The following is a 21435-nucleotide window of genomic DNA, read 5'->3' as shown; positions in this document are numbered from 1 at the left end:
CGACGTAATATATTTTTAAACTTTGAGTTTTAAAGGAGGTCTGAGTTGTTCACTATTGATTGAATCAGAGCAGTGTTTTTCAGCCTTTTTTGAAGCACGGCACGTTTTTTACATTGGAAAAAAATTGCGGCACACCACCAACCACAAATTTTATAAAATGACATTGTGAAGAGTATATTTAATTACAATATAATTTCTCAATGTATTTATACTCAATCAGTGTGAAACCTGGGCCTGTTTAGATGAACACAACTACGTCCCTTCATCCGGGTCAGAATCTCGTAGAGAGCCCAATTCAGAGTTTGCAGTTGCCCTTATTAAAAACATATCAATGTCTCTCACCATGACCTATCACGTGGATCATTAAGTTTATCGAAGGAAAGAGGCAATTTAATATTCGTCCGTGTTGCCACACGGACGAATATTAAATTACCCTTCCAGTCTTTACAGCATGGACACCCGACACATGACTGACGTCATAGTTGCAGAAAATAATTAATACATGTTTTGTAATTTTTTAAAAAGGTGATATTGGATAATTTCTCACGATCTCTCACGGCACACGAGTGTGTCCCGGCACAGTGGTTGAAAATCACTGGGTAAGATGCTTTATTTTTGTAGTGTTTTCAAACGATATTGTTTTGGACTTGGTAAGGTGTGTACACCACACCAAGTGATGGTTGCAATATGTTAGTTCTCATTAACAAACACAATCGATGACTTGTTCTGATACACTGTTTTAGTGATTGACTAAAGTGACGTTTGCTATATTCTGCTGTTCAAGCAGAATATTTGATACACCTCTTGTATTAGCATTTTAATCTGCAAATTGTCATGATACCCAGGCCATTCAGAGTATTCCAGTTTGTTTTAAATATTCTGTATTAGATGTTTGGTAAACAACATATCTTACAGTTCATTTATTTAACATGCCTCCAACAGAACTATCAAAATGGCAGTTTAAATGGCAGCTAAAAAGCCACAACATGGCGACATTCACCCTCTTTAACTTGGCTAAAATAAACTAATCCAAGTGCATTTACACAGTTTTAGCAGGTTAATTTTTTAACTGAAAACACACGCGCACGCACACACCTCAGATGCTAATATTGTTTGCTGACAAACACAAGGCACCCTCCTAGATCAACAGATACAAAGGTCAAAATGTTGAAGTGAAAGGTCAACTGCGTATGTGCAACCAGTTTGCAATAAACACATAGGTTCTTTAGCTGGGGTCAGCTCTTTTTATTCGCTATTGTGATGGACAGTCTGATAGACAATGTTAGACAGGAATCTCCTTGGATGATGATGTTGTAAATAATAACTAAAATACCATCCCAAAATAGAATACAGTGAGACCTCAACTTACAAACACCTTATCTTACAAACTTTTTGTTTTAAGAACCTCTAATTTATGAAAATTAAACCTTATAATAAGCACAATTTTCATAATACACACCCACCACGGCTGGCGGAGTGATCTTCGGCGGAAGCACGCGACCGAACAGCGCTCCAGCCGGCGCTACTTTGCACACCCCCTCTCATTGAATGCACACGTCGATCGCCTACTTGCAGCTTTTTGTTGATAATTTTGCTATGATGGGGCCGAAAAAACCCACCACAGGCTCGTGTTCAGCCCAGGAAGACACAAAATAAAATCACTGTCGTTGAGAAGAAGCACGGCTATGCTAAGTCAACCATTGCTCCCATTCTCCGGAACACAGAAGCCATCAAAGGTGCGTCTGTTGCAAAAGGTGTTTCCGTGCTCTCAAAGCGACAGTCTCGGGCAATCGAAGAAGTTGAAGAAAAACTTTATTTTACAGCACAATTTATTTCTTTAATTACAGTCCTCATGTAATGTGCCTCTCTTTGTGACTTAATGAGACAATGCAGTGTATTTCTTTCATTGCAATACAATAATACATTTATTCTACATAGAATAAGGTATGTTTTGTGTAATTTTAAGGCTTATTTAGTTAAAAACTATATTTTATGGAAACCCAGGAACTGATTATTCCCATTTTAATGGTTTCCTATGGGATTTTTTTTTGCGATACACACTTTTCGCCTTACACACTCTGTCTGGGAACCAATTAAGTTCATAAGTTGAGGTCTCACTGTACAACAAATAAAATACAATTCTAAATAGAAACGAGAGAAAGCGCTAGAGGCCAGGTTGTGATGGTTTGAACATGGACGAATGTGCGTATGTTACGTTGTTAAAAATAATTGGTTTACTTTAGAAATTGACACAAAAACAAGGAACACGACACATCTTTCATTCGTCTTTGTTGAGGGAAAGCTGTTCTAATGGTACCCACATTCTTTAAAACAAGTTTACACTTCACCATTTAGAATATCAGCAAGTAGAATACATTAAAACGAGGGATTTTCGAGGGTTGTCACAGTAGTTGAAATTATATATTCGCACTGGGTATTGTAATTTGTACCATTTTACCTGGCAGCAACACACATTATTTGGGTAATCAGCTCATCAATCAGATATGAAGCAGCATTAGAACAATCCTTTTTATTTGAATGTGTTGGTCCTGGGAGAGCTGGAAAACATGGACGGGGAGCCCTTGAGGACTCCCCGTCCATTATTTTCCCCGAGGGCTCTAAAATGTAGACTTCTTCAGATTGGAGTTAAATTCAGTTGTTCTCGCTCCTGGTGGAGAACAGACAAAAGTGATACTTATTTAAATAGGCGACTCTTGTAAAGAAGAAAAAAAACTCCACTTTTCATTTTCAAATAACATTTATGTGCACCATGTCTTGCATTCTGGTGTGCTGCCAATCAAACAACCCGCATGGATTTCGCAATCACATGACAAATTAGTCAACAGCACCTGTACATGTAACAGGTGTATGTTAACTCTTCTCGTGATTCAACATGTAATTTGATCTGAAATGACAAGTGGATGTTGACATAAGTGGGGTTTTAGTGTTTCTATAGGCAAGATAGCAAAAGGTGAACAGGATTCTCGCAGTAAAACTTGTTGTTTTAGACGAAATACTCTGGTGGCTTTGTCCAAAAATCACGCAGCCGTGTTGAGATGCATTTTCCGCCGCAGCTTCTCGGTAACACGCGCATCGTAGCGTCGTGACTCATCATTCGCTACTTCCGTGTATCCTCACGACAACACCAATCAAAAAAACTATGACGCTTTCTGTATAAATGTGCAAACTAGAGATTGTCGACGCCTGACGTGCACAGTAGGCATGCGTAGTAATTACTCTTGTACATTCCGTTTGATAGTTTTCAAACATCCCGTCCGTATGAAACCCTTCTTCCGTAAACGCATGACGTCACACCAGGCATGCGTAGTTTTAAATCGGGCCAGCTTTGTTATGTTGCTGTCCGTTATTGCTAACTAGCAAGCGCAGCATTTCCTTCGGTTTCCGGAGGCAACGATGGACACCGAAGTGTTACTGCAAGCGTTTCAAGGCAATTTTTTTTACAGTTACTAAAAATAACAATGCTGTATTTGTGAGGAATTTTGACATGATACTTTTTGCACAAAGTGGAACTGCTAATGGTTGCTAAATACGTGGTCGAAACTTAGCTTGCAACCTAGCAAGTTTGCAAGCTGTGCAGTTTCCATACATAAATTCATTCATTGGGGAATCGATATCAAATAATTATGCAAATGCTAGGCAAAAGTGGAATATTTAATAAACGTTGTACTCTACAAAAGCTTTCAACTGAACAGCTATTTTTTTTTAAATAATTGACGTAATCTGATGTTTATGGTGCGGCGTTCATCGTGCGTACTTGCGTGTTGTTTTTGACTGCTCGTCTTTCACAAAGTCAGACTCAAACAAACAAAAAATATTTAGATCTTATATTTATCGCTAACCTTTCTTGAGTCGTCTTTGTCGTCTTGCATTGAAATGATTAGCTATCTTATTTTGTGTTTTAATTCTGGTCACTCATTGACAAAGTTAGCAATGTCGTTGTTGACAGATTTTGAGAAGAAAACGAAAAGGGATACAAGTTCAGTATTGGAGCAATACCTTTGTCATGTTGCCAAGACGGGAGAAGCAACGTGAGTGTGTTTATTTATTTATATACATATTTACTGTCAATTCCATAACATAACCTACAGGCAATTGTCATCGAGTCTCAGTGGTATATACATTGTTTGTGATAATTCTTCTGCAGATTTGATGTGATCAAATATCTGATCTCTCCTAGGATCCCCTGGTCACAATTCAAATCCTACTTCATGTTTAAGTTGGAGAATGTCATAGATGATTTTCAGTCATCGACACCTGAGCAAAGAGGCACGCACAATCCCAATGTAGAGCACATTCCTTTTGAAGATATGAAGAAGAGGATATTAAAAATAGTTGACAGCTATAATGGGTTGGTAGAAAAAAGTATATAATATTCTCCCTCTAACACTGTTTACCTTTATAATTATTATCTTAATAGTTGAAATGTGATTTTGAAAATGATGCAAGTGTATGCTGTGTGCCCACACACAAATTCAACATCTTAACCAGACTTGGATCAGTTTGAATCAGATCATTAAAGATTGTGTCAGGCTGAAACTTGCCCATGATTGCATCTAAACATATGTCTTGGTAACATTCCCAGAATCCCATTCACCATTCAACGTCTGTGTGAGCTGCTCACTGATCCCAAGAGGAACTATACAGGAACAGATAAGTTTCTCAGGGGTATAGAAAAGGTTGGCAATTTACTATTAAGTGATGTTAAGATTGTGTGAAATATTGATCCTCTTTTGTCTGCCATACAGAATGTAATGGTAGTCAGCTGTGTGTACCCTATATCTGAGTAAGTACAACAGCTGTCGTACTACATATTTGTTCTGAGCATTTGATCCTTAACTGTCATTTTTGTACGTTTCTGTTTTTCAACAGGAACAATGGCTCATCTAATTCAAACAGAATGAATGGAGTGTTTCCTGGCACATCTGTACACTCCGATGGGTAGGAGCTACTATTAAAACTTCTATAACTTGAAGATGTCGTCAAGTGACTCGCTTAGTTACTTGCATCTTTTTGAGGCTCCTGATGCAAGAAATTGACAAGTTATTCTTTTACAGTCGAAATATAAACGGACCAGGAATGCCAAAACAGCTGAACAGGCCAAAGCTGTCATTGTCACCTCTGTGTTCTTTGAATGGCCTCCCTGAGTGTGAAGTCAGCACAGAGCCAAAACCCACTGAAGAGAAGGCAGAGCAGTGCATCAGGTGGGGTACAGTGTCTCATTCATTCATTCATTCATTCATTCATCTTATATTCTGGACCGCTTAATCCTCACGAGGGCCGCAGGGGGTGTTGAAAGCCTATCCCAGCCAATCGCAGGGCACAGACAAACAACTATTCACACTCACATTCACACCAAGGTTCAATCAACCTTCCATGGAATGTGGGAGGAAACCGGAGGACCCGGAGAAAACCCACGCGATCCCGGGGAGAACGTGCAAACTCCACACAGGCAGGCCAGAGCGGGATTTGAACTCTCAACCACTCTACTGTGAAGTTGGCATGCTAACCATTCGACTACCTGGCCACCTGTGAATCTTAGAGGAACTCAGAGCTTGGTAATATTACTGTCAGATTTTTCCAACAAGACATGTAGTATCACTACAACAATTGCGTGCAAGACAGACATGATATCAGATAGGAAAAGATTTGCAGCAAAATACATTGACGTGATGGAAGTTCTGCTACAATGTGTCTTTTTTCGGTCAGGGGGCGGTCCTTTCATGACGTCACGTACGGACTCATCACCAACTCAAAAATGGAGCTTGGACGGCCTCTTCTGGCTTTTTCTGGTGCAACACGAGGTTTTTAGACCAAACAAGCATTGACGTGATGGAAGGACTGCTACAATCGGTCAGGGGCGTTCCTTCAGTGACGTCACGTACGGACTCGTCACCAACTCAAAAACAAGACTTCCTGAATATTCAGAGCGAGTTTTAAACGTAAAATATAGCTATATGCTGTGGAATCTTATTAAAATACGCCCAGTGGAAGTCATTTGAAGCCATTTTAGAAATTATGGACACAACTTGTCCGGAGACGTCAGTTGTCCTTTAAGTGTAGAATTGCCTTATGATACGTAAAGAATGAATTTTAATGAATGTTTTTTTCTATTTTTCCAGCACTGACCCGTCACTCTTGGGAAGTGAAATCACTCCCAGCCGGACAAAAAATAAACACACTGAGGAGGAAGCGGATTCTGATGTTGACAAGCACAACAGAAAGAGGCTAAAGGTCAATGAAAAGTTGGAGAAGATTGCCATTGCAAGTGAAAATAAGGAATCCTTGTGTACTGGGATGGAAAGATTATCAGCGAAGGCTGGAGCTTTAGAAGAATCTTGCGATGAAGTATACAAAAGTCAACCATCTTCTCGAATACAACCGGTGATCGACGATCCAGGTAAAACTGCCTTCAGGAACTCATTCAAAGTTTTAAAGGACAACCGACGTCTCCGGACAAGTTTTGTCCATAATTTGTCAAATCACTTCAAATGACTTCTACTAAGCGTATTTTAATAAGATTCCACCGCATATAGCTATATTTTACATTTTAAGACTCGCTCTGAACATTCAGGAAGTCTTGTTTCTGAGTTGGTGATGAGTCCTCACGTGACGTCAGAAAAGGACCGCCTCCTGACCGTAAATAAGACGCATTGTAGCGTCTTTCCATCACGTCAATGTATTTTGCTGTATTGTTTGGTCTGGGGACCTCGTGTTGCACCCAAAAGCTGCCAGAAGAGGGCGTCCAAGCGCCATATAAAGAATTTATCAGCCTGTGGAAACGGAGGTGGCCATTTTCTGCCTCTTTTTTTGGGTGAGAGATTTCCCCCGAATGTTGCCTCAAAATGGCACAAATAAATTATTTAATCGATTGCAAACATGTATGCTTTCCTCTTCAGAACTATTTGAATCATATTCATAACTGTTGTTTTTATTCTCCAGCAATGCAAGATGTCTTGGCGTGACGTCACAAACTTTTTTTGCAGATTTTGGACACTTTAAGTCATTTTTATTGGTGTTTTGCATTTGACTAAAAATATCATAATACAGTGAGACCTCAACTTACGAACTTAATTGGTTCCCAGAGAGAGTGTGTAAGGCGAAAAGTGTGTATCTCAAAAAACATTTTCCCATAGGAAACCATTAAAATGGAAATAATCCGTTCCCGGGTTTCCATAAAATATACTTTTCAACTTTTACACTGCATTGTATCATAAAGTCACTTTATTTACATTTGTGATGGTCATATATGGCTTGATGGAATGGCGTTGGAGGTCGAAGGTCAAAGGGAATTGCTGTTTAGAAAGAGAGGCGCATTACATGACTGTAATGGACAGGACTGTAATGGAAGGAGAGTCACCTTCCATAAGGACTGTTGGTAACTTAACCTCTGGTGCTGTTCGGTCGTGTGCTTCCGCTGAAGATCATTCCGCCAGCCGTGGTGGGTGTGTATTATGAAAATAGTGCTTATTATAAGGTTTAATTTTCATAAATTTGACGTTTGTAAGACGAAAAGTTTGTAAGTTGAGGTGTTTGTAAGTTGAGGTCTCACTGTATGGGTATTTTAGATGCTATAAAACGTTTTTCTAATGTCAGGAAACAAAAGATGGTGTCGGTTGTCCTTTAACAGTACCTTTCTCTGTAATTGACATCAGCAAAAAGGAGTAGAAAGCCATTTTACACTGAAAATGTTTGACCGTTTTTCACCTCATTTTCCTCCTCAGAGCACAGAGGCGCACAGGCAGAAGCATGTGAAAAAGAATCAGCCGAGAAGTGCCACGGTGACATCACCATTCATCACTCGGAGCAACGTGTGAAAGAGAATCCGCTCACTGAGCGCAATATGGGGGACAGTGGCAGTGATGGGGACTGCCTGTCCAGCATAAAACTGGTCCTCTCTTCCTCTGGTAATCCACCCGATTTGTCAATAGGGGGCAATGCAGACAATTTAAACTGTACAAAGACTGAAACTAAGCCTGGGAAAAGTGAATTAATGAGCCAGTTAACATAACTGACTCTTGACACAGTACAGCGCTGATACCACACCAAAGGTAATCCTGTTTTCGGGTGGAACTGAAGGCTGCCGCATCAGGAATGATGAGCAGCTGGTTTCACACTTAAACACTGTTTCAGCTAGTTGGTCAACTATCAACTAGTTTTTTAAGGACTAAAAAGGACAGTTTTTTTTTTACGATGGACTGTTTTTTTCTATGTCCTCACCCACCATGTTAATGTCTGACCAAGTCTTCTAACGGTAAGTTGAATCAAATCATTGTTGCATTTACAAAAGTTACTTTGGTAGTTTGAGTTATTTTAGCCTAAGCATAGTTTTCACATGAAGAATGTCTGCCTCCAACTAAATAATAATCCCCTTACTGAACTTTTCGATGAAGGATTTTTTTTATTAACATTGCATATAGCACTTGTTCCTTGGTGGTCAGTGACAATTAAATGGACTTTAAAATACAATACATATTGATTTATATCGCGCTTTAACAACGGCTAAAGCTGTAGCAAAGTGCTAAACATGGGCAACTATCCTATACAGGAAATAAAGCAGTCACATGGCTATATATTTGCTATCTATTAGCTAGCTACCTAGCTGGCTATCTATTTGTATCCATTTGCTATCTGTTAGCACATGTAGCCATGTAGCTGTCTATTTAGTAGCTATATGGCTAGTTAGCTAACTGTCTCGTTGGCTATCTGTCTAGCTAGCTAGCTATGTAGCTGGCTATTTATGAGCTATGTGGCTGTCTAGCTAGTTAGCTAACTGTCCAGCTGGCTATCTATTAGCTATCTGTTAGCTAGCTTGCTAGCTTTCTATCTATTTGAGTTAATTCTGGGTTGAGTGAAAGCTGGCGCGTGTGGCTGCCGCTTCTCACCCGCAGAAAGAACGATCCTGTGACTGTGAAGTGACCTTGAGAGTTTTGAAAGGCGCTTAGAAATTAAATGTATTATTACAGTAAAGGACTCTACCGTTCTTCCCTCTAATACCGTGGTTGTACCTATGCCTCCTTTTTTTTATAACCCAAGATTTTTATATAACTACATGCCTGTAAATGAGTTTTATGTACTTTGTCATGTGTGTTCATGGCACTAAGTAAAAATAGCTGGAAAATGATAGCTTGTTTCATTGTATTCATGAAAACAATATAATAATGATGCCTCAAATTTGTTTTTTTACGCCATGGATGGAAGACATTTACATTTTGCGCAAGGAAGTTAAATATGTTTACCTAAACACTGGTAAGGGTAACCGGTTCAGGTAATGGCTGTCTGGAGGATTGACATACCTGTAGGTGTGATTCACGGTCCGTGGATTGAAATCCTCCATGGCCTTGACACTTCTAAGCTAAGATTAACACAATTGCTGTTGTCAGCAAACGAATAGGAACGATGGGATGGCTTTCAACACCATAGGACGGCGAATACATGTGTAATGCAATATTGTGATATTTCAGTTGCTTCAGAGTACCGTATTCTCTGGTGTATAAGGCACACCTAAAAGCTTTGATTTTCTTCAAAAGATGACCTCGCGCTTTATACGCCGGTGCGCCTTATATGTGAAGTCATATTTGAGCCACAACAGGTCTTGCAGCAGCCACAGACTCCATTTCCCCCTGTAGAAGTAGTGTGTAACCCCAACCTCTCCTGTAGCACCTTATAATGTGGCGTGCCTTATATATGGAAAATATGTATATATTTATTATATTTGGGAAACTTTTGTCATTCATTGAAGGTGCGCCTTATATATGGAAAAGTTTGAAAGTGCACCATTCATTGGGGGGTGTGTCTTATACTCCGGTGCGCCTTATACACTGGAAAATACGGTACTTTTCTCAGAGATCGTTGTAAGACTATATTTGTTAACAGGCGGCAACAAACATGCAGGCTTTCCCATCCAAATAGTTCATGTCCATGCAATTTTAGAAAGATGAGAAAACTATTCTGTCAGACCTGTGCAGAGCTGTAGATGCTCTAATGCAGGGGTGTCAAAGTCATTTTTTGCCGCTGGCCACATTGTAGTTATGATTTCCTCTCGAGGGCCGTTATGAATTTGGGGAATCCATTAGAATGTTTAAATCCCTTCAAATATTACATATAGAGCACACAGCAAATTAATGAATAACTCGTTTTCAAATCTGAAATCAAGAATAATGACTTATATTATGGTTGACATCCAAAAATATGAAATTTTGGCTCAGATTTTAGCAATCATCATGGAATTTAACAAGTTTGATTTGCTTTCACGGGCCGAAAAAAACGATGTGGCGGGCCGGATTTGGCCCGCGGGCCTTGACTTTGACACCTGTGCTCTAATGAAATAAGCAGACACATGAAGGTCACAGCTAATGGACAAAGTGAAACCTGGGTGAGTCATCCGATCTAAAGAGCCGCCCTCACCTTGGCAAAGATTACTAAAGAGAAGAGAAGCTCCATTAACATACAGACGCTCCCCCACTTTACGAACGAGATTCGTTCATAAATATGGTCGTAAGTCGCTTCAGTGCTATATTTTGGATGAAATGTGTGTTTAAGTAAAACACCGCACGGAGAAGTAATTCGGTATCGCGTCTCCTGGAGCGTCAACTGGGAAGAGGGATTTCCTCCCCGCCCACATACTCTACGCAGCCAATTGTCAGCGAGCTCTGCAGATCGGGGCCTGAACTCGTTGGCCACAATTCAGCATAGGGCGCTGATTGCTCAGCCTTGGTGTCCGTCGCGTAAATATGTAGCCCTTGAAACCTCCAATGTGTCTGTGTGCGTGCGTGAAGCATAGTAAGTAGCCATTCGCAAGCGAGCTCGGCCGGAAAAAAAGGCACGCAAAACTAAATCTAATTTACAGCAGTGACGTGCGGTGAGGTTCATGGCTGGTGGGGCACTGGCGTCATCAATGACGTCACCGCTCGTCTCTACTTAGTATTTGAACGGTAAATGTGAAAATTCAGCGATTTGGAAAAAAATCCTAAAACGGTGAAGTTAAATGGACAAGAACTTTAAAGTACAAATCACTAAATACATCTAACTGTTTAATTAATTTGTTTTTTTTCATTTGATATTGCCATGACATCTTTCCATGATGTCGCAACGATGCGGGTATGAAGCACTGCTAAATGACAATCCTCTCATGACTGATTGATTTTGACAGGTGAACATTTGTAATCTCCTCTTGAGGGCCATAACAATATTTATATCATCCTGTCATTCAGATGGGATTCCACACTAGACAAAGTTACACCGATGCAGCTGGGATGTCATTTCACATTATTTGAATTGAGAGCTTCACAAACCGTATTAGTCGTCAGGCCAAAGCATATGCTGTAATGTAATTCTTGCCGTCATCGGCGTGCTGCGAAATATCTCTCCACGATGGGCCAGCGCCTCAGCGACAACAACAGCGACCCAGACAAAGAAATAGATGTGGCGGAGTTGCAGGAATGGTACAAAAAGTTTGTGGTGGAATGCCCAAGCGGAACACTGTTTCTGCACGAGTTCAAGAGTTTTTTTGGAGTCGCTGATAACAAGGAGGCTTCAGATTACATTGAAAGCATGTTTCGGGCCTTTGATAGGAACGGTGTAAGTACAAATCCCTTTTACGCGTGAAAATTAGACATCAAATCAATGTCTTTTTAAAATGTTTTGTTTCATGTACACAGGACAACACCATTGACTTTCTTGAGTACGTTGCAGCTTTAAACTTGGTCCTTCGGGGTAAATTAGAGCACAAATTGAAATGGACGTTCAAAATGTATGATAAAGATGGCAGCGGTTGCATTGATAAAACAGAGCTTCTTGAAATTGTGGAGGTAATCCATGCTTTAATTGATATTATCGATTGATTAAACAATATAAGGCAATTTGTAATCGCATGCTGTTCTGTTCCCTCTCAAGTCTATTTATCGACTGAAGAAAGCCTGTCATGGAGAGCTGGATGAAGACTGCAATCTTTTGACCCCAGACCAAGTAGTGGATCGGATATTTGAGCTGGTTGATGAAAATGGAGATGGTGAGTGTGTTTGTGACAATGTTCGGAGATCTTGAAACACCGTGTGGTTGATTTAAGAGCTCAGTGTTTGCACTCCGGACAAATGGTGTCCATAATTTGTAAAATGGCTTCAAATGACTTCTACTGAGCGTATTTTACAACGATTCCACCGCATATAGCTCTATTTTACGTTTTAAGACTCGCGCTGAATATTCTGGAAGTCTTGTTTTTGAGTTGGTGACGAGTCCGTATGTGACGTCACTGAAGGAACGGCCCCGACCGAAAAAAAGACACATTGTAGCAGTCCTTCCATCACGTCAATGTATTTTGCTGAACTTGTTTGGTCTAAAAACGTCATGTTGCACCAAAAAGAGGCAGAAGAGGGCGACAAAGCTTCATGTAAGGAATTTATCAGCCTGTGGAAATGGGCTGATTAATTCCTCACACGGAGCTCGGTCGCCATTCTCTGCCTCTTTTTTGGTGATACATTTCCCCCCAATGTTGCCTCAAATTGGCACGGAATAAATTCTTTAATCGATTGCAAACATGTATGCTTTCCTCTATAGAATTATTTGAATCATATTCATAACTGGATGTGTAACAAGAAAGCATCTTCTTCGAATCCGGGACCTTCTAAACTTTCTGAGGTCATTTTGAAGTACTTTTGGGACACTTTCAGCCATTTTTATTGGTGTTTTGCATTTGACTAAAAATATCAGCTTGCGTGTTTTGGGTATTTTAGACACTATAAAACGGTTTTGTGATGTTAGTTAGGAAACAAAAAAATGGTGTTGGTTGTCCTTTTAAAGGAGCATTAATGGGATAAGCTTGCCGCTTATCGTGATTCATGTCCTGTGTGTACGTATATGTGGTTGTTGCACACTGGTAGGCGAACTCTCCCTGGATGAGTTTATCGATGGAGCACGGAGAGACAAGTGGGTGATGAAGATGCTGCAGATGGATGTCAACCCCGGAGATTGGATCAATGAGCGAAGACGCAGTGTGAACTTCTAAATGCTGGACAGCGGAGTGTCAGTCTGTCACATGCACAGAGCGTTAGTGTGACATGACGCTAATCCTACTCCATCTCCCTGTGCTTGCATTAATGTCAATGCTGCTGCTGTATGACAGAGTATCGCATGTGAATTTTACATTTATGAAGTTATAAAGAGAGAAGATATAATACATAATATGTATATAGAATATAGAGTGGATACAAATACAATATTGCACAATATATATATTACAATTGAACCGGTTTGGGTCACTCCTAGGCCTTCAGTAGTGCTATGTCTGAATTAGTCCACAGCTGCGAGTGTGGTGTGATTTACTACACGTCCACGAGAGGATGTCGTTGGCCAGGAAATAACTTTTGACTTGAAAAAGCTTAAATACTGTCATTAAACTGTTCAAATCTTTACTAGCAACGTGTGGTTTCATGATAACCTCATACAATTGCAATATTATTTGCTGTGTTCGGAGCTGTACAACCTTTCTTAATGATGTTCATCTAGTCTTGAAAAGTCCGTCTTGAAAATAGCTTTAACAGTATATTTGCAACCAAATCCATTTCTTCTCCTTCAGCTATTGTAGGTTGACCAAATCGCTATTAAATCAACACAAAATTGCTTGCGACAGATACAGTGTGCTAGCTCGGGCCAATATGAGCTAGTGATACTATCCAATAATATCACGACAGTGATACTAGCCAATCATAATTTGTGAAAACTGACGTTTCCAGCGCCTTTGAGTCGGTCTTGGGTCGCCAACTCGAACGCTGAATGGTTAAAGCAACAGTTTCATTGCCATTGATTTTTATGCTCCAGAACCTGCAGAACTGATTGTGAAGGCGTCCACGTAGATTTCTGACTCTGGTAACAAATGATGGCTGAAATGTGATTGGTTGAATGCTTAATAATGAAAACACACACCTGGAAGCAGCAGAATTATTTAATAAGAATTCATGGACAAAATATAATTCACATTAGTCTGTGATTCAGATATTCTTAGGCCAGCAGAGAAGGCCTTGCAGGCGCTGACAGCTCCCCACTGCTTAGATGCGTCGCTGACAAGTTATATTTACCATGCGTCACAATCATGGTGCCTGCAGGCAAAACAATGTATGAGTAGCCCTTGGGCCAAAGCAAATGATGCCCCCTCGTGGGAGAGAAAAACATGACCAGAGGTCTGACCAGCACTTCATCTGCACCAGCAAGAAAAAAACAGAACCCCAACAAATTTGGAAATGGCGCTGCACGTCATGCTTTTTAATTCCCGAATAAATTCGGGCATTTGAGTGAATGAGTTAACATGGTGAGTGTCTTCACATTAATTAATGTCATGAAATATTAACATTTAAATGTTTACATGTAATTTGAGCAAATGTTATTTCAGGAGTGTGTGTGTGTGTGTGTGTGTGTGTGTGTTTGTGTGTTTGTGTGTGTGTGTGTGTGTGTGTGTTTGTGTGTTTGTGTGTGTGTGTGTGTGTGTTTGTGTGTGTGTGTGTGCGTGTGCGTGCGTGTGTGTGTGTGTGTGTCAAATCACTTAAACTGCGCTTTCTTTTCCCACAAATGCCACGTTCGTTTCGGATTCTGTAATTATTTGTTTCGTTCACCATTTGCAGGAAATGTTTTGTGTTTCGTCGTATGCTCGACCATATAATAACGCACAATGAAAGCGGAAGTGGTTGTATTTCTAAAATAAGACAGAAAACGGAATTAAATTATAACTAATTTTAATGGGACACGTTTATTTTCTTTGCGTTGGCCCAGTAGTTAAATCACACTTAGGTCCGATGTGATTCTCGAACCGGGTTTTTGTGAACCCCTGAGCTAAACTACTGTTCAAATAGTGGGATTTTCAAAACGCACGGTTAAACGTGTTAAATCTCGCGAGATCGAACGGTATAAAACGAGACTTCCCAACGAATGAAAATACAATGGAATTGTAATTTGAAGTGGCAAACAATGTTCGTTAAAAACCCCATTTAGAATGTCACTCTGCTAAAGAACTACTACAAGTTGTACTTTTGTGGCGAGTGATTGCACTACAATTAAGTAATAATAGGTCACGCGCTGCCTCCATTGTCTTTTGCAAGAGCGTCAACGTTTCACTGCCAAATGTCCTCTCAGCCAGCCATGTCGCAGGTAAAATAAACGTTAAAAAAGTTTTACGTGACCTCATTTCGGAGCATTACTGTTGTTTTTAAGACAGCAGTTGTAACTGAAATGTCACCTCTCTCTGGTTAGCTGGTGGACGGCAAATGGAGACTAAATCATGTCACCGGGGATCTATTTTCCTGCCCCACGGACGAGGCTCTGGCCCACTGCATAAGCGAGGACTGCCGCATGGGGGCAGGCATCGCCGTCACGTTCAAGCAAAAATTCCGAGGGGTCGAGGAGCTAAAGGGGCAGAGTGAGTCAAGCTTGTATTTATATAAGAAATGGCCGTAAGTATTTGTCTCAGCTTTTGTCGTTTTGTAAGAAGATACCCCCCTCCCCTTTTAACATTTTCTTTCCTTTCTCCAACCAGATAAGATGGTGGGAGAGTGTGCTGTACTGAAGAGAGGCAAACGTTTTGTGTACTATTTGGTAAGCATGAAATAGTTGGAAGGAGAAGTATATGCTTCCAAATTAGAGGGCTTTTCTATTTTCCTGATGTCAATTTTTAGATCACCAAGAAGAAGGTGAGCCAAAAGCCTACCTATGACAACCTGAGACAGAGCCTGGAGGATATGAGAGCCCACTGTATCCAAAATGGAGTCACTCGAATTTCCATGCCTCGGTTCGAATCCTCCCTCCACCACCACAACAATACTAAGTTATATATCACGGGTCTTTTTTTTTTCCGCCGGCCACATTGTAGTTATGGTTTCCTCTCGAGGGCCATGATGAATTTTGGGAAGCCATTAGAATGTTTATTCCCCTCCACATATTAAATATAGAGCGCACAACAAATGAATGAATAACTAGTTTTCAAATCTGAAGTCAAGAATAATGACGGTTATTGTGGTTTACATCCAAAAATATGACATTTTGGTTAAGATTTTAGCAGGCATCATGGAATTTCACAAGTTTGATTTGCTTTAAGCCATTAGTGAAGCTGCTGGCACGTAATTACTGAATTATGTGCCAGCAGCCATTACTTTTTGTTATGCATCGCATCCTCCTGGAGCGTCAACTGGGAAGAAGGATTTCCTCCCCGCCCACATACTCTACGCAGCCAATCGTAAGCGATCGGGACCTGAAGTCGTTGACAACACTTCAGCATAGCTGATTGGTCAGCCTTGGTGTCCGTTGCGTAAACATCCAGCCCTTGAAATCTCCAAAATGTCCGTGTGCGTTAAGCAGAGTACGCAGCCAATCGTAAGAGTCCGGAAAAAGGTGCGCAATACAAAATTTAACTTACAAAAAATAACTTACTGCATCTCTGTCCGAACATTTTATCGACATTGTACCCACAAAAATGTTCGTATGTAACATTTTTCGTAATTCGAATGTTTGTTAGTTGGGGAGCGTCTGTATCACAATTCCCATTTAATGATATTTTCTTTGGCAAAATAGTATGTTTGTGTCTCCTTGACAGGATTGGCTGTGGCCTTGATCGACTGAAGTGGGAAAGAGTTTCAGAGATGCTGGAAGAGATCTTTGAGCCCGTCAATATCTCAGTCACAGTCTACAGCCTCCCTGTAAGAACTGAGACCTTGGTGATGAAGGAGAGCACATACAGATGATTCATGGAAATGGTTTTGCTGTACGCTGATATGAAAGGATAAGTGCACCTTTTTGCACTATTAAATTAGTTCAGCATCTGTTAGTGAGCTGTTTTATAGTGGGAGGAATAAGTATGTGAGCCTGTGGGATTCATAGAATGCTAAATCAAAAGAATCAGCGCACACTATGTTTTTAAACTAATACAGTGATATCTCGGTTTACGAACCCCTTGGCTTACGAACTTTTCGATTTACAAACGTTAAATTTATCAAAATTTTACTTTGGCATATGAATTTTTTTCGGGATACACACGGAGCTGTCTCAATGAGTGACGTGTCGTTCGCGAACGAGCCCGTTCTTCTATCAACAAAATGGCAGCCGACTGTTTTTATTCCTCTATTCCTCGCCCCCAGTCTTCGTTAAAGCCACATGATTGGTCAAGAACGCAGCAGTGAGGGTGGGTAGGGTTTACAGTTAAAGAGAGTGAAGCCGTTCTCGAAAAAGAAAATGGCTGACGACTTTTTTTGTCCTCTATTCCCCGCCCCCAGTCTTCGGTTAAAGCCACGTGATTGGTCAAGAACGCAGCACTGAGGAGAGGCGATTTAGACATTAAAGAGACAGGCAGACGACAGTGAGAGAGTGACAAAATGGATAGAAAACAGTGAAATTTGGACTTGTTTCAACTTTTATAGTTCAAAGGCAGAGTGTAGACTGTAAGGTTAAAATTCACATCAATCACGCTGAATTGGAGCTCTAACTTTTTTTCCATATACAGCTCCGTATCTAATGATGTGCTCATGAAATGTGTCATTCATATCTGCAGTAGCTTGGTGCTCCAGTGTTGTTTTCTTTTTCTACAAATCCTGCTCCAGGGCCGTGTATCAGGTTTCTCTTTATTTACACATTGATTAACCAGGATTTTCCCTTTGTTCATTGAACAAATACCTCATCCGCGTGACCGTGTAGGCATCATTTAAGTGCTCATTGTCGCTGCTGCAGATGGTTGAAGTATGATCCATTATTGATCTCCCTGAGCATTATGCTCGATCTGGGACACAATGGTCGTCCCAAATGTGAGTCAAGAAAAAGGGCGGACCGTGCACAAGTGTGGTTGTGAGAAAAAAAAAGTCTGGGGACTTTTCAAGGCTGCGACACGCCCACTGCTGGGGGGCATCTTCAATAATTCAGAGGGAGAAAATATTATGCGCTCAACACACTGCCCACCCAGCCACGTCTCAACCTACCGTAGACAAGTAATTTTCAACCACTGTGCCGCGACACGCGAGTGTGCCATGACAAATTATCCAATGTCCTTTTTTTAATTTATAATTTTAAAGTCATTTTCTGAAAATAGAATGTCATTATCCGGTGTCCATATAATTTAAAATTTTATAAAACATTTGTAATTATTTTCTGAAAATATTATGCGTCCCTGCTGTAAAGACTGGGAGGGTAATTAAATATTCGTCCGTGTGGCAACACATAGCTGATTATGTTGTTCCTCCGAGATACCTGTACTTAATGATGCACGTGAGAGGTCGTGATGACAGTCAAGGCGAATTTTTATAAAAGGGGCGAATTCGACTCTGTACAAGATTCTGACCCGGTGGGAAAAAGAAAGCAAAGACGGTGAGCTCAAGGCAATACGGTGAAAGCTATCTTTCGTATGTATTTACTACTTTCACCGCTGATGAGACGATATTTAACTCCGTTTTGCCTGGTGTGTGGCGAGAAGCTGTCCAGCAGCGCCATAGTGCTGAGGAACCTTCACCCTTTCGATACCACAATTCGAAAATTTGTTTTTGGAAGAAATATTTATGATGAATCATTTAAATGGCTACTAAGGAAGGCATATAAATAGAGAAATGCAGAAATATATATATTTTCATACAATATTTACAATATTGATCATAAATAAAATCTCAACCCTTATTTCTATTAGTTTTATAGATAGAACAATAGCTGAAGAGTTTATACATCAGAATACAAACATAGGAAACTATTTTTATGGATATTTAGTAACATACAAACGTTATAAAACCAAGCAAAGTAGGTTGCTCTCACTCGGAGGCCTGGAGTAATTGTGATGCAATCTTGTGTTGACAGCTGAAAAATGCCACATCGGAAAGATGGGGTACTAACTTGTACAAACAGCACATTTGGGAAGAAACTTACTCTCCTTTATTTTCTACGAGTAAACATTTATGGGGCTAATCATTTGTACCGTCAGTATAGAAAGGGGTAATGCCAGCTTCAAACGAAACCCCAGTCGCTTCAAAACAAGCCGACAGACTATTTTGTTCGCTTGCGTGTCATTACAGAGAAACGGGCCACCTTGATGAAAAAAAAACCACAAAGGTAAATGAGAAAGCGCTAAAAGCTAGTTACCTAGTAGTTTCACACTGACTGAGTATAAATAAATTGAGAAATTATATTGTAATGAACTCATTCACTGCCATTCACGAACTTATTCCGGAATTGAAAATATGACGTAAATTTAGAAATTAACATTTGTTTTATTATTATTAATGAAGAGAGTCTAATGTTTCTTACGCTCTATTGAATGTTTCTGTAGTCCTAAAACTCAATATTCTGACAATGACAAAAACCCTGGCACTGGAGTGGACACATTTTTGCACGTCTGGCAGCGAATGAGTTTTAAATATAATGCTTAGATTGTCATTTTATAACATTGTGCCGCAAATTTTTTCCAATGTAAAAAACATGCCCTGGGTCAAAAAAAAAGGTTGAAAACCACTGCCGTAGACAACCACGCTTACTGGATGACTCTTTCGGCTTGACTGCAGCCGACCTCCCCCACCCCGTGAGCGCACACGGAACGTCCACCCCCGCCCGCCTGGCAATCAGGCTGCACACTGCAGCAGAGTTGATAGCTGCAGTGAGCCCTGGGAAATCTCCCTCCACATGCTGCGGCTGGTACCGTTCGACATCCAACTCGACCGCCTCTTTGTCCCGTACGCTACATTGGCTTGTCCCGTCGTAGCCCACTCATTCAGCCTCCATTTTGCCACCCACCACTCCTGTCAGTCCCACCGTTTTGCCTCCCCTCCGCCCCTGCTTGTCCTCCATTCCTTTTTTTTCTGTGCTCTATGCGCATAAAATTGTAGAGCTCAGCATTATTCTCCACATGCTCGAAGGGAAAAAGGCAAGGGGGGAGGGGGTGAATTGGGCGGGAGGTGCCCTTTTCCAACTAATGAACAGAGCTTATGTTATTGAAGAGCAGCTTTGGCCAATCAGGAGACAGTGCAGGCGAAGACAGCAAAAAGGGGGGGGGGGTTCAGCTGAGCGAGTGGGCAAGAGAAAGAAAAAAAAAAAAACTGCAGCGTGTGAGTAGTTTGTATCCTTACCCTGAGCAGATCTTTATCAATTGGGATACTCCGGTGTTGGGGTACACTGTGTGTGTATGTGTGTGTGTGTGTGGTTAAAAGCAGGGTGGAGCAAAGGTGTGTCTTTAAAGACTCATTCTATCAAAGTGGACATAAGAGAAAAAAAAGGTGGACATTGACTGTTTTTCTCTCTATCTCAAAGTGTCTTGCTGTTTTCTGTGGAGAAGAACTCCGTTGTCCGGGCTGAAAGCGAGCAACATTAAAAGGTAAGCAGCTGCCTTCATTTTTTTTTCTTTCTTTCTTCATGACGGCACACTGTCAGACTTTTGAAACTTGCTTCTCTGATTCAATTTGGATGAGTGTGTGTAAGAACCATTTTCAGACCAAAGTCATTGCCCAGAAGCAGGGGGAGAGGCAAGCGTGTGTGTTTGGTTGTGGTGGGGGGGTGGAAGGGAAGTGTAGGACTCCCCGATGCTTCTAGGCAAGTTTTTGTGCACACGGTTCTCTAGTGCTGCAGTATTCTCCTTCTATCCGGAGCGCAGCTGCTTGCCTCATCATTGCTGTTAGAGGGATGGGTACTGAAACCAGCTTTCGTGCGCGTGCGTGTGTTTAAAGCCTTCTTGGGATTGCAGCAAAGCCCAACACGATACCGTCACCCTGTGTGTTCTCCTGGTGGATAAATGAGGTTGCTTATGTTACCGATTTCAGTGCTACAAAAACATATGAATCGTCAAGATAGGAACATACAATTTTATTGACACCCGGGGATGACTTTTAGATTTATTTAGAGGTATTTTTGGGTGTGTTTATCTCCTCTCTGTAGATGTCTGACCTTCATGGTTTGTCAGGAATATGCCTGTCTTGAAGAGTTGACACCATCCAGCAGTGGGCACTGTGTGATCTCTTAGAAACAATAAAATGTCCTGTTGGAAAAGAAAAAAAACGGATAGACTTTGTGTATTTAGGAGATGTTCCTTCAAGAGTACAATGGGAAATGTAGGATTAAAAAAAAAACCTTGTGCATGATGTCAGCAGCAAATGAAGCAAGCGAACCACATTTCAGCACCATGGACAGATCTTACAGTAATGAGCAGTTGCTAAAAAAAAATCTTGAATAGCTTTCAGCGTTGAAATCAGGAGAACACTTGCTTAATATGTGACCTTTGCATTTTTCTTCTGCTCTGGAATCCAGTTAGCTTCACACATCCATCTTTTACGTGGACAAAACATTTAATTATTCATGCCCTCCTTTTAGGTCACACATCAGCATGTAACGTGTCTTGCATTGGCGCAGCAATCTTGAAAACCCCCTGGATTGTTTTTGCTTGTCTTATTTAGCACTGAATGTTCCAAAATATTTTCGCTCTGA

The 21435-nt window shown here is 40.7% G+C and overlaps 4 protein-coding genes across 6 annotated transcripts in view; all 4 read left to right on the top strand.

The window, feature by feature from the left end:
* The first annotated feature begins 481 nt into the window (after positions 1 to 481).
* On the top strand, positions 482 to 9142 carry LOC148902800 (serine/threonine-protein phosphatase 4 regulatory subunit 2-like). 2 transcript variants are annotated; one of them, XM_088991082.1, is made up of 9 exons: positions 482 to 599; positions 3968 to 4049; positions 4199 to 4369; positions 4604 to 4697; positions 4767 to 4804; positions 4891 to 4959; positions 5076 to 5222; positions 6141 to 6418; positions 7743 to 9142. In XM_088991082.1, the coding sequence occupies exons 3-9, from the start codon at positions 4230 to 4232 to the stop codon at positions 8027 to 8029; spliced, it is 1053 nt and encodes a 350-aa protein (XP_088847208.1). In that variant the 5' UTR covers positions 482 to 599; positions 3968 to 4049; positions 4199 to 4229; the 3' UTR covers positions 8030 to 9142. The 2 variants fall into 2 exon arrangements, with proteins under 2 accessions (XP_088847208.1, XP_088847201.1); XM_088991075.1 differs by lacking the exon at positions 482 to 599 and adding an exon at positions 3169 to 3448.
* A 628-nt stretch (positions 9143 to 9770) lies between these two features.
* Positions 9771 to 13427, top strand: guca1b (guanylate cyclase activator 1B). The gene is made up of 4 exons (XM_088991095.1): positions 9771 to 11598; positions 11679 to 11828; positions 11914 to 12028; positions 12897 to 13427. The coding sequence occupies exons 1-4, from the start codon at positions 11392 to 11394 to the stop codon at positions 13019 to 13021; spliced, it is 597 nt and encodes a 198-aa protein (XP_088847221.1). The 5' UTR covers positions 9771 to 11391; the 3' UTR covers positions 13022 to 13427.
* Positions 13428 to 14578: 1151 nt separating this feature from the next.
* oard1 (O-acyl-ADP-ribose deacylase 1) lies at positions 14579 to 18175 on the top strand. Its single transcript, XM_088991107.1, has 5 exons — positions 14579 to 15153; positions 15256 to 15421; positions 15539 to 15597; positions 15678 to 15790; positions 16592 to 18175. Exons 1-5 carry the CDS (start codon positions 15127 to 15129, stop codon positions 16737 to 16739), a joined length of 513 nt encoding a protein of 170 aa, XP_088847233.1. The 5' UTR covers positions 14579 to 15126; the 3' UTR covers positions 16740 to 18175.
* A 1875-nt stretch (positions 18176 to 20050) lies between these two features.
* LOC148902797 (synaptotagmin-2-like) overlaps positions 20051 to 21435 on the top strand; it is an 81909-nt gene continuing 80524 nt past the window's right edge. For both annotated transcript variants that reach the window (XM_088991173.1, XM_088991154.1), the window contains exons 1-2: positions 20051 to 20183; positions 20269 to 20332. The gene's annotated coding sequence lies outside the window, so the exon portion shown is untranslated. The remainder of the gene's footprint in view (positions 20184 to 20268; positions 20333 to 21435) is intronic.

This window comes from Hippocampus bargibanti, linkage group LG01 (assembly GCF_051943395.1).
Source record: "Hippocampus bargibanti isolate YZ-2025 linkage group LG01, ASM5194339v1, whole genome shotgun sequence".
In the NCBI taxonomy this organism is placed as follows: domain Eukaryota; kingdom Metazoa; phylum Chordata; class Actinopteri; order Syngnathiformes; family Syngnathidae; genus Hippocampus; species Hippocampus bargibanti.
This window is presented reverse-complemented; position numbering and strand designations above follow the sequence as displayed.

Excerpts from the sequence above, each read along its gene's own strand:
- guca1b (XM_088991095.1), top strand. The coding sequence starts at position 11,392 with ATGGGCCAGCGCCTCAGCGACAACAACAGCGACCCAGACAAAGAAATA. Across the intron at positions 11,829-11,913 it reads AGCTTCTTGAAATTGTGGAG|TCTATTTATCGACTGAAGAA; the intron begins GTAATCCATGCT and ends TTCCCTCTCAAG. Across the intron at positions 12,029-12,896 it reads GGTTGATGAAAATGGAGATG|GCGAACTCTCCCTGGATGAG; the intron begins GTGAGTGTGTTT and ends GCACACTGGTAG.
- oard1 (XM_088991107.1), top strand. The coding sequence starts at position 15,127 with ATGTCCTCTCAGCCAGCCATGTCGCAG. Across the intron at positions 15,154-15,255 it reads CTCAGCCAGCCATGTCGCAG|CTGGTGGACGGCAAATGGAG; the intron begins GTAAAATAAACG and ends CTCTCTGGTTAG. Across the intron at positions 15,422-15,538 it reads CGAGGAGCTAAAGGGGCAGA|ATAAGATGGTGGGAGAGTGT; the intron begins GTGAGTCAAGCT and ends TTCTCCAACCAG.
- LOC148902800 (XM_088991075.1), top strand. The coding sequence starts at position 3,415 with ATGGACACCGAAGTGTTACTGCAAGCGTTTCAAG. Across the intron at positions 3,449-3,967 it reads GTTACTGCAAGCGTTTCAAG|ATTTTGAGAAGAAAACGAAA; the intron begins GCAATTTTTTTT and ends CGTTGTTGACAG. Across the intron at positions 4,960-5,075 it reads ACATCTGTACACTCCGATGG|TCGAAATATAAACGGACCAG; the intron begins GTAGGAGCTACT and ends ATTCTTTTACAG.